This window comes from Athene noctua, chromosome 19, assembly GCF_965140245.1.
Source record: "Athene noctua chromosome 19, bAthNoc1.hap1.1, whole genome shotgun sequence".
Lineage (NCBI taxonomy): Eukaryota > Metazoa > Chordata > Aves > Strigiformes > Strigidae > Athene > Athene noctua.
Window position 1 is genome coordinate 11,825,742 of NC_134055.1, and position 12,223 is coordinate 11,837,964.

General features: G+C 46.9%; 1 protein-coding gene across 4 annotated transcripts in view; it reads right to left on the reverse strand.

Annotated features, from left to right (window-relative positions):
• CALN1 (calneuron 1) overlaps positions 1-12,223 on the reverse strand; it is a 129,130-nt gene that overhangs the window by 54,666 nt on the left and 62,241 nt on the right. For all 4 annotated transcript variants that reach the window (XR_012634865.1, XR_012634864.1, XM_074923038.1 and 1 more), the window contains one exon: positions 6,578-6,690. Coding sequence is in view for 2 of the 4 variants with exons in the window: in XM_074923038.1 (XP_074779139.1) it covers positions 6,578-6,690 (113 nt within the window). In the remaining 2 variants the exon portion in view is untranslated. The remainder of the gene's footprint in view (positions 1-6,577; positions 6,691-12,223) is intronic.

Below are 12,223 nucleotides of genomic sequence, written 5' to 3' on the forward strand. Positions count from 1 at the left end.
GGGAAACCCAGGAAAGGGTAGATCTTTAAGAAGTATAGAACTTCTTTTCTATGGGAATCACTTTAAGATATTTCAGGTTCAACAACCAAAAAGGAGGCACCCACATTATTGCTGACACTGAAAATATTGCTGAAAATATTGGGGTGGAGGGTTTTGTTTGGTGGGAAAGGATGTGCATGGGTGAGGGGATGGGCATGGTGCAGTGGTACAGCCCCCATTGCTCAGCCTTGATCCCATCCATCAAGCTCTGGCACCCAACCTTTCAGCTGCAGCGTTTCCTGATTTAAACCCCAAAGTAGTCACAAAGAGGGAGGCCACTCACACACATCCTTCCTCCCTGAATCACAGCTTTCTTTTCAAGCAGCAGTTCCTTGTCTGATACATCCTTGTACATGGCTCAGCCCAGCTGCGAAACCTGCCCTGTGGGGAACCACATCAACCCCAAGCATTATCTGGTACCCTGAACTGCAAAATTAACCCTCTTCCTCCACAGAAGTTGATTAGGGAAGGTTCTTGAAAAGCTGAAACAGCAGTACCTGAAATCCTGAAATCAAGAGGTGTTTGCAGCAAAGCAGCTTACTACCAGCGAAAAACTGTGGTGCGAGATGCAAAATGTCCTGTCCTGTGGTTTAGTAATATCCTACACCTGCACAGAGGGGCTGCACCAGCCGAGGAGGAGGGTGAGGAGGGGAGGCTACATACACCCCATGCCTGGCTGCCCCCGCTGCAGGAGGCAAGCTGTTATTTTAGCAATGCCATGGTCTGGGGTGGTGGGGGGTGGTGGGACCTGCTGCCATGTGAAATTGCAGATGGAGACACAAAGACTTTCTGTGCAACTCCAGCAAGGCTAATTTGCCATTATCAAATTAACTCCTCTGCAGGGGCAAGAGAAGAAAACTCACGTATAGGGAGAAAATTGCATTAGGTTTATCTACTGGACTTCATAAAAAAAAATCCTTCTCTAAGCAAAATCATCTTTGCAGAGAGCCACATCATGCTGCTGGAGGAGTGCCGATCCGACATGGCCCCCTCGTCCCCTGCCTTCCCTCCCACACCACTGCTCACCACGGCTTCTCCATCCCCTGCCCTGTGCCACCAAGGTTCCCACACATTTTCTCCTTCATTTCACTCTATTAAAGCACTAATTGATTGACCAGATCACAAGAGCCCACATCTCTCCCCCGGGACACTGTCGCATTTGCAGTGACAACTGCAAACAAGATTACAGACGGGCAGTTTGACACAGTAAATCATTAAAGCATCAGCAGTTGTGCTGGGAGGATGAAATGGCCGTGTCCCAGCCCAGCCACGTCCCTCCGCTCTCCTGTTCACAGCCAGCTCTGAGCCCTGCTGCACCTCCCCGAGCCCCCTCCCCAGCCAGTGCCACATGCAATACCACACAGCTGGATGTGGCCTTTGCTCTATTTTTCCTGCATCCAGGGAACAAAATGCTCCTTGGTGCATGTTGCTGAGCTTGCTGGCTCAGGAGCACGGGAGGGTCTGCTGTTTTTGGCCTGTCCCTGGCTACCCCTCCTTCTCTGAACAGGGGTACTGTGGCATCTAGCTTTGTCCATACCCACTCCTCCACCAAAAGTCATAAAGTCCAATGTATTCCTCCCCCTAGCAAAGGTATGTGGAAGCCTGGAGAGACAAAAAGGTTTTCCCAAGCCCAGAAAACAAGAGCAGTTGCTGAGCTGCTCCCATTGCCGGACCTGTCTCCCCAGTCCTCTAGTTGCCCTCCCCAAAACTGCAGAGACATCTCTATGGCAGAAACATGAGATCTCTGAGCAGCATCTCCCCAGCCCAAAGAACCGTGTTGGTATTCTGGTCTTCCCGCCTCCTGCAAAGCAGCCTTATTCATCCCAAGCTAACCAGGCTCTTCCTGAACACCAGTGAATTATACTGGGTGATAGCTAATGAGATAAATGGGCACCACGTCTGAGCTGATGATCCAGTGCCATCCCCTCATGCAAGACAAAGCTTCCAGATATCCTTGCACAGGCAATGCGTTAGCACTAGCTGAAATGATGTTCCCTGCAGCTTCCATGTGCACACAGTAAATAGAGAAGGAAAAAATAGCAGGCAGCATTTTGCTTCTCAAATGATCACCATACAAAGTATTGACTTTTCAAAGTAATCTCATAAGCTCCTGAGTACAGAGTTTATTCCACATCCAATGCAGATGCAGCCCTGTTGTTTAACCATTCAAACTTGTTCTGATTTCAAAAAGCATTTTATTCAAGACAGAGAGGTTTATTTTAATTAAAATCCTGTAATCCAAGATATTTATAACCTCCGTTCCTGTTGCTTACCCCCAGGGACTGGGGATTCTCCACACAATACCCTATGCAAACTATTGAACACCCGTACCTGAAGGTCTTTGCACTTAGAAACAATCTTGGCAAAAACTGTAAATGAATATGAAATCCCACCTTCTCCCCTCTCTCTTTCATCCTTCTCTCTGGTTTAGAATGTCAGTGCACAATGGACAGATTTGAAGACTGTTTACCAAAAATAAAGAAGCTAATATTTACCAGTAGTGATGTTTGTCTTTTCTGTAATGCTCTTGATCTAAATCGCTTTACAGACCTGAATGGCCATGCATTGGAAATGCCTCTAAACTCACTTGTACAAAGCACAGCCCCCAGTGCGTAACTGGAACCAGACTCACATTCCCTGAGCTCTGAAAAAACAAGAATTCTCATGCCTGAAAATTGATCGAATAGCATCTTTCTGACCATGAAACAGCTACTGCACCACTGCAAAACCACTGCCGCTGGGCACACTAAAGAAAACCAGCCTCAGGACAGTAAGTGTGAACACCAGCAGGAGCAGCTCAGAGAAGGTGGGCAAAGGAAGGTGAACAATAGGTAGCCACTCTTTGAAAAATACAGAGGGGAAAAGATGGAGAGGGCAGGGGGCAGACACCCTGCGAGAGACCATAGGAGGTCTAACACCCCTGCGCAGGACCAGGCTCACTTCTTCCCATTGGCTCCCAAAACAGGGTTCAACAGGTACTCCCAAAATTTCATCTACGCTCTTCTTTTCTTCACACTTTGAATGCAGACTCTGTGGAAGCAGCCAAAGGGATGTTTGCATCATTGCTGCAAGCTTGCCATGGCAAGTCTGTCCCAAACCAGGGACAATGGGGCTTCACCAGGTGCTTCCAGCCTTCAAACTCCTCCTGACCCTGATCCTGCACACTGAGGATTGCCCAATGGTTACCAGGCAGCTGTGTGCTTAAGAAAAAATATTTAAGACAATTTAAGACTGTCTTAAATATTTAAGACAGTTAGAGATGTCCATGAATGAACATATTACTTCCATTTGCACACAGTTGGCAAGAGGGTGAGAAAACCATTTGGAAATAGAGCAGGAGGCACCTGGGGATGTTCTCCACAAAACAGTGTTGGTTGTGTAATGCATCTCACTCAGGAAAGACAGAATTTTTGAGATGGAGAAGAGTCCATGCTTCCTCAGCTTTCCTGATATCATTAGTCTATATTGACTCTGCCTGAAATAGTATTTGCAGAGATGATTTTTCCCTCCCCCTAAATACCTGCTGACCCAGCTGAGGGACCACAGAGAACCATTCTAACTAGAGCAGAACTGATCACTGCTACCTGAGAAAGATGGAGTCAGCCGCCCTAAACACACACTGATATGACTAAATTTAAAGCCTACATGGGAAATTGAGAAGAGAAAATACATCTGAGAGACCTTCTGTGCCTCTACTATCTGTCAATGCCCAGGTCTCAGCTAAATCCTGCTTCTCCTAGGCTGACCATCGCTCTTTAGGCAACACATGTGATAGGAGGGATGCATCCTTTCCCTATTATTTCAAGCCTGCCTCTTCCACGCATGATCCCTCTATCTCCTCCCTGTTCTTCTACTGCTTCTACCCGCACCCCATCTCCTGCAGCCCCACTGCTGTTGTTGTAAGATCCTTCCCCTCTGCAGCTTCTGCCATCTGGAACCGCCTTCCTGTATCCCACCAACTCACTCCTAGCTTCATCTGTAAATGCATCCCCAGGCCTTCGCCTGTTCCTTTGAATTCCTCTCTCCTTCTGCTGCTGTTTATTATTTAACTCTGTCATTGCATTATTTAAAGTGTTATTAAGGCACACTTGGAACAGAGTATGCACAGAAGTGGCACAGTATAGAAAGCTGGACCCTTGGCAAAAAAACCTGGAGAGCCAAAATCATGACAGTTGGAGGGAAACTGTTTGGATGGAAAGGAGGGGAAGGCACTTTCTGGATGCCAGCATGGATTTTCTCTCACCTTGGGACTGATAGAAGAGCCTCTTCAAGATGTGTGTTGCTGCCTGCTGCATGGTAGCACTGCCCAGCCAGCTGACACCAAGGCAGAATTGTCTCTTCTTGTCCCACCCTCGCTTCCCTTGTCACCCAGCACCAGTCACAACCACAGGCTTGTGGGCACTATCCCCTCCTTTAAATCATTCCTTGGGGGTGACTGCAGGGCTAAGTGCTCTATCAGCAACACAAACTCATCCCCTTCTCCCTGCCATTCTTTTCCAGCAAATGTAAAAATTGCACATCAGGGGGATATGGGAAACACAGCCAAGCCCCGATTCCAGAAGGGGCTTTGTTTCAAATCAGATGTAATCCTGCTGGAGATAATGCAGATGCATTAATGCTTTGCTTAAAGATGAGGTGACTATGGCCCTGCAGAAGGCTTGGGTAAAGCCAGGTAGGAATGGACAAGAGGATCCCTTTCCCTGAATGACACTTCCCTATGTGGCCAATTCCCTGCTTTTTTCTTTGGGAATAAGCAGCAAAACTATTGCATTCTTCATGAGCTCTCATACCCCAGGAGAAAGGAAATGTGAGATGAAGCCTTCTCTTCAAGGGCTTTGAAAGCCAGGAAAGTGCTATGTAAAGAGATGTATTTTTATCCTTACAAGACCATAAACTTTTCCTTCCGAGGCCCTGGAGCACTTGTGCAATTCAATCAAAGCTTTGTTGCCTGCAGACAACCCCCAGGGCTGTCCCTTCCCACTGCGGGGCGGTTACCTGAAGTCTCTGCACTCTTTTCACTCATCCCAGCGCAGCCCAGGGGGTACAAGGCCCACGGTCCCTGACGCATGAAATAGCAAAGCAAAATCTGAGTCCAGGAGTCCTGCTGCTCTAAAGCCAGAGCACACGTCCTCCCCTCCTCGCTTCTCAGAGCAAAGCCACTGCAGGCATTTACATGGGCTGACAGGTCCCTAAATAGTAGTGGGTTAACCTCTGAGCTGAATTTTAGGGAGGGCTCCAGACTTCTCTGCTACCCCAACAAAGAGCTCAGCTCATGAACTTGATTTTCCCAACGGGTATTTTTGCTTCCTGAATGGCCCCGGTGAGGCCAGTCTCACCGGTGGGTCTGGAAGGCACCAGTGGCTCAGTGGGATGGGATGGTGCTTCCTCCTCTCCCCATTGCTCACATGCTGGGATGAGCTTGCAAGGTGCAATGGAGCATTAAAGTATTCGTGGCTCTCGCGGTCCTGCCCTTTGTGGTGTGTGTTTAGCTCTTGCGTCTCCACAGATATGTTACAAATGACTGTGGCTTCACCAACACCAAACTCTTGATTTGATGGCAAAATACTAGAATCCAGACCAGGATTTCCAGCGTTATTTCCATCACATGCCAGGAGGCCAGGAACAAGTTTTTAAAAGGCTTTTAGAAGACTTTTACAAAGCCCCACCCAGTTCAGTCCGGACAGTGTTGGAGGGTAGTAAAAGAAGACAGAAATGCTTATATCCAGGTTTGACTCTTTTGATTCACATAAACTTGGTAACAGCTAAAGTTTATTAGCAAGCAAAGGCTGTTGGATGATCAATGAAATGAGCAGTAATCTCACAGAAAGCCACATATTTAATCCATTGGCAAGAAATACGCAGCACTGTGTTTTGGGAGATTTTTAATCCCCACCACTAAAGCCTGGACTGTCCTTGCTTTTCCAGGAAGGTCTAACGCTGTTTAAAATCACGCTGCATGACAGACGTAAGGCGAGAGCTGCCAGACCTGCCTCCCCTCCGATGCCTGAACCCAGCAGGACCAGACCACGGGTAAAACTTGCACTGGCACAACACGGTTATCCTCAGTCTCAGACCTGAATTAACCACAGGAGCATTGATCAGACATGACCTGCAGAGCACCCCTCGCTCTGCTCGCAGGATCCCTCTGCCACAGCCAAGGGACCTTGAACAGTGGCACATTTCTGAGAGCAGCCAGACAGGTTCAAGGCTCCTAACTCAAAAGACTCATCGAGAAAAATGTTTTTTCACTTCCAAAAATGAATTCCAAAATGCTCCCAAACATGTTGCTGGGTGCTCTGTTGTGTTCAGCTGCAGTTCAGCCACAGTATGTGCTTTCCCTTCCTCCCGCACAGGGCTTGGCTGAGAGCAGGTCCCTCCAGCAATGCGGGATGGTCTTACACTGCACATGGCAAGGCAGACCCCAGGAGCCTTTACACAAGCATTCACACTTAGCAAAACATCTTGTGCTCCTCAATAAATCAATTCTGGAAGCTATTGATAGTTGGCTAAAGTTGCATTTAAAAAAATGACCACTTACCTGCCAGAATATGCTGTCTATTGTATTTCCCAGAAAGCCATCTCTCCCTTCCGATGATACTAGTTTAGGTCCCAGAATAGTCATAAATTCATCAAAATCAACCTGGCCATCCCCTGGAATGAAAGAAAAAGATCAATGTTTTCACTGAAGTACCATTTAGTGCCAATGTCCAACATGGTGCTCTGGGCCCGCTCCATATCATGGACCCATACACTCATCATGGCACCTCCTGCACCCGCTTCATGGCACCTGCAGACCCAAATTCGTTGATATCCCAAAGAATGTTCCATGTTGTGGCATACCCACACCTGAAGACAGGACCCGGCAATGCACAACTAGAGATGAACAGGTCATTCCCCAGCCCCAGAGAGTTTCTAGGCAAGTCACTTCTTAAAAAAAACAATTTTGGCAGGAGATCAGCAGCCCTTAGCACAGCCAGGGCTCTTCCTCTCTAAAGACTTGCCAAACAGCCAGGTCTCTGCAAAGCTTTTACAGGGCCAACCCCATCCTCCAGAGGAAGGGAGTACACACAGAGGGAAGAGCCAGACTATTGCAAATCCACAAGGCATTTCATTTCAGCTTTTCATCAGCATCCGTCTCTTAAAAGCCCTGTGTGCTCAGCATGCAGAGCAGGCAGTGTAGACACAGCTTCAGTGCCATTAGCAGGAAGAGGAGACTGCTCCTGCCATTAATGAACTGAGTCTATGCAGTCCCAAGCCCCTGCAGTATATTGTATGTTTTGAAAATGAGGCACACGGCTGTTTAAAGCATGTCTGAGCATTGTATCAAATGTTATTTTTCCCTCAGAGAACTTCTGCAATGCTTAATGAAAATGGCAAAAAAAAAAAAAAAAAAAAAAGGATAGTCATGCCTGTTGAAAGATTTTAAAGAGAGCTGCTTCTCTGAATAGGGTAGCTAAATGTCTGTATGACTGTCCTTTGTCTGTAATTCCATAAACATCCTCCTACATATTATTAGGCCAATTGATATGGGTGGATATATTAACCTTCCTTCAAGTCTGGAAACAGAATCAGCAGCTGTTAAGACTTTTTGGTTGATTTTTATTCAATTCAGCTGGAACTGACTGCATCCACCTCTCCATGTAGTTGTTGTTGCTAAATTATTAGGTGTAAGACGTGTCGAAAACCATCAGACTAAAGCAGATCAATGCAAGGGCTACTATTAAAATGTCACTACTGACTGCAGTACCTGCAGCAGCCCTGCGTGACAGCTTTACCACGTGCGCTCCATGCTGCTGCTATCTGTCCTTTTTATTATATTTCATATGCTTGATCTGAGCATATGCACCACTGATTGAAATCTCTCCATGTCCTTATCTTCACAGAAACAAAATGTGAAAATAAGCAGAATCAAAACGCTCGTTTGCCAGAATAGCGAACTCTATTCACTAGGCTCTTGCTGTAATTTCTTGAAGACAACAGTGAATATCCTAGGGGTGAGCCAGTGATGGGGGCTCTGGAAAGAAAACCAGCAGGGATTCGTAATAGCTTTGATCCTGTAACATGTAAGAAGACCCCATCCAACCAACTGAAAAAATTGCTCACACCTTCAGGGATCAGCACACGCCGAAGGGTTTTACTGACCTGGAGTGGGCTGTGCACTTGCAGGATGGAGTTCCTTTCTGGAGAGCTTATTTTAAGTAGAAAAGGAAAGGGGTGGGCACCCCATCACTTCTTTAAAACATTTATGGTCTGTGAGAAAATGTGTTCCTTCTGCTTCCCCACGGGAAGCATTGGTTTATGACATCAAGTCGAATTGTATCAGTCACAGCACGTTGGATCACATTGGGGAAGGTAATGCAAGGTGACAGTGGATTCGGGGCGATTTACATTGCAGTACATCACTTCAAGGGAAAGGCAGTAACAAAATCATTCAGTATGATGCAAATCGGGTTAAAGAAATTAGCCAGATTATCGAGGAAACAATTTGCATTTTAAAGAGATTCTAGTACCTGCCCAGGTATATATTTGGTCTAGCCATATGTGACCCCAAAATATTGAGTTATTCAATTTGCATTTTCTACAATGTTGTCTCATTCACAGAGGAGAGGCATGATTTAGTCCTACACATGACTCATGAGAAAGCAGGTGCCAGGACCCCTGGGCTCTGTGTCTGAATCGGAACAAGACTCTGGGCAAACCCTTGCTTGTGACTTCCCTGTGCCTTTGCCAGGGATCATAACTAACTTCACAGGGTTTAATTATCAGCTTAATTATAGCATTTTGCACAACCTCAGAAGAAAAACGCCATTACAAAATGCATTATCCCCTTATTGACTGCTTTTTCAATTAAAACTGTTGGAAGGAAACTAGACCCCAAAACATTTTGCATGATTGAAATATTCCTTTAACATTCACTTTAAGCTGTAGAAAACAAACCTTCCTGCCATCAGAATCTCAGGAGACTGCAGCATCATAATATCAGGAAACTCACAACTTTGGCTGAAAATTCCTTTTACAGTATTCAACAGCTGGGGGAGAAATATTATAAAAAACAACACATAGGCTCTAAGATGCACCCAGTGCAACTCGGCACGGTTGCAAGGTGAAAATACACGGGGTTGCTCTCCACAATCATGGCATAACGAGGTAGTGCCCGATACCACATCACGCGTAGGATCTACAAGCATTCAGGCTACCCATCAGATCCAGGGATCACTCAGCTTGAAATTTTGTGTTGGGTACAGTGAGAAGATGCCTTCCTCCTCCTCCTCCTCCGAGCCGCAGTCACGTACACAGCGTGCTACAAGCTGATGTGCGATGCACACATCAAGCATCTGTTCGAGAATCTGCACTGGAGGCAAATCAAACACCACATACATCCCCATGCTTGGCTCTGCTGTTCCTACAGATGTGCTCCTCACTCAGGAGTAGTTGATATTCAGAGCGAGTGATGTGTGGCTTATTCAGAAATTAACTTTTAGGTGGGTTTAAGGGATGGGCAGAAAGGGAGGAAAATGCCAAGCTGGAGCATGTGTGCTGTCTACACTGCTCTCACCTTCCCTTGATCCTTTCCACAAGCCATCCAGCAAGCCCCAAACAACACTGCTATCAGCTGTGATCACACAGACCCAATCCCCCGCCTGAAGGGAATCCCTGACGCTGAAGTCCCTGATTGATGAAGGCACTCACACATTGCAGTAACTTATTTACAAATGGGGAGAACAGGGAAACCTTGAGGCATGGCAGTGTGGGTCAGCTGGGGCAGGAGAAGACTGTCAGGTGGGAAGGTGGGTGAGGACCAGAGGGGTTCCAGGCACGATGCGATTCCATCCCCAAGTTACCACCCATCAGCCAAGGAATGGTCACTGCTTGTGTGGGTGATCTTAGCAAAACACCAGAGCTGAGCTTAACCCCTGGTTTTAAGCCACCTAAACCATTTATTTATTTACTTACTTACAGTTATGCCCTAACATTTCTCTCCCCCATAATGCTTCCTCTTAATCCTGGCATTAATGCCAAAGAGTCAGAAGGGGTTTAGCAATCATGTGGCTGAACCTCGCATGACTAAAACTATGACTCAGAACATCACTGGCCACATCATCAGAGAAATCAGATCCGCTCATCATTACTAGTCTGTTAGCATCAGCTGGGCATTAAGTGCTTCCAGATACCCACAAAGATTTTCTCCCTGCAAGACACTGCCTCAGTTCTGAGAAAAAACAGGCAAAGGTGATAATAAAAAGGAACAGAAACTAGAAGCACTGTCTACAGCCCCCAGAGCAATTGTGTGAGCCTGGCTAATTGCTCCATTGTGGAAAGAGGATGCCGAAGGCACCCAGCAACATCTTTGGGTCTTCTGAGAACCTTTTCAGTGCCCAAAGAGCATGCGTGGCCAACAAGGGGTCCTGGACCTGTCAAACTCACAACGCGCACTGTTCACTCACTGGGTACAGAAAGACTTTGGGGATAATTTCAGTTTGAAGAGCCCCAGCATCAATATTTGCCATGCTGTGAGCTCAGTTTGGGTGTCACCATGGAGCTCCACAGAGCTACAGCAGGGAATCGTTGGGCACCACATCATGTTCAACATCCACTTATGCCAAGCACACCAAAGACGATGGAGCAGCAGCTAAAAGCAGCATGGAGCTGGGAAACCAAGCTCTTTTCCAGCTTGGACTGCAGTCTTCTAAATAAATTAATGGGGTGTAGAAAAAGGATAAGCACTAATGATTCAGCATATTGAGGAGACTGGAAAATACCACTGCTCTCCCAGGGAGCAAATGCTGGGCTGGACATGCATGTCGGGGGGAGCCGAAGGAGTCTCCAGCACTTTTGAAGGGGGATTTGCTCTCCTAAGGTACTTGTCTTCAACCCCAATTCATTCATATTGGGGTTGTGCTTCCAGATCCCCAGGTCAAAAACGTTTCAAAGTGCAATTAGTCACTCTGCCAGAGGTGCTGTGCTTCACTGGTGTATGAGAGCCAAGCACAGAAAATCACAACCTTCTCTCTAAGCTGATGGGCTTTCAGCTCCATCCCAAGGATTTAATCTTCACCCAGCACCCTTGATTTTAACAAAGGGGAGAAGGGAAGGTTGCATTTGCTGGAGGATGTTTAGGAGGAAACACGCATTTGAGGGCAGGCAGAGCTCTGCTGTCACCTTGTCAGGTCACCAAGGAGGGCAATCGCAGCATGAAATACCCCTGGCTGTACTCTTACAGCAAGCCAAGCTATACCCGTGTGGCCTGAGCCCCATCCTGCCTTTCTCTTGGTGCATTTATCCTGATCCCACAGGATCTACCACCAGCAGTGGTTTGCCCAGGTTGGATGTGCCAGGCAGGGAGAGTGCAGCAGACCACCCTCAAACCACACAGGACCTGTAATAGGAGAGAAGGATCAGGCTGAGCTGGGTTGGCAAATCCCCATGTCCCAGGTAGCAGCAGCCTGTTCGTGGGCTCTTGCAAACTCTCCTGCCAGAGCTCTCCTGCTTTGAAGAAATAATTAAATGCTCAGAGGAGCACTAGTGTGAACCCATCCCGCCCTCCATCCTGTGGGAGAGCCTCAACCCTCAGCCTTTAGTCAACTGCTGTCTGTCCAAAACTCTCCCATCAGAGTAGCTCCCTTGGAGGACGTAATTAAATATTCATTGGGCTGGAGAAAGACAGAGCGGGAGAGGGAAAGAAAAAGAGAGGGAGAAAATATGCATGGATTGCATCACCTATACCCAAGGGCAGAACAGAGACTTCACCTGCTTTTCAGAGCCTTGTGCATTAAACAGGGAGCCTGGATAATCTGTCCTCACTGCTTCCTAAATAAATCTTTTCCCTGGCCAGTCTCAGGATAATCCGGTTCTCCCTCCTGCTTAAAAGTTTCTTGACATGGCACTAAAATGAGGCACACATTTGAACAGAGATGAGGATCTGTTGTGTGTAGACTGATAAGTATTCACACTTTCCTTTCCCTCGAGTTTGACCTCCAGAGTGCAGCTAGGTGATATATTTAAAGTTAATGAGCTAGTCTTTTGCAGCTTGGGTCCCAGGCACACACAACACTCCTGTTTATTTTTATTCTCTTAATAGCTAGCTGCAGTGACTCTGTCCCCGTCTGTGTCATTGTTTGTGGCCATAAAGTAACCTGTGCAGTAATAATACAGTCTGGTGAAGGCTGTTGCTGCTGTGCCTCGA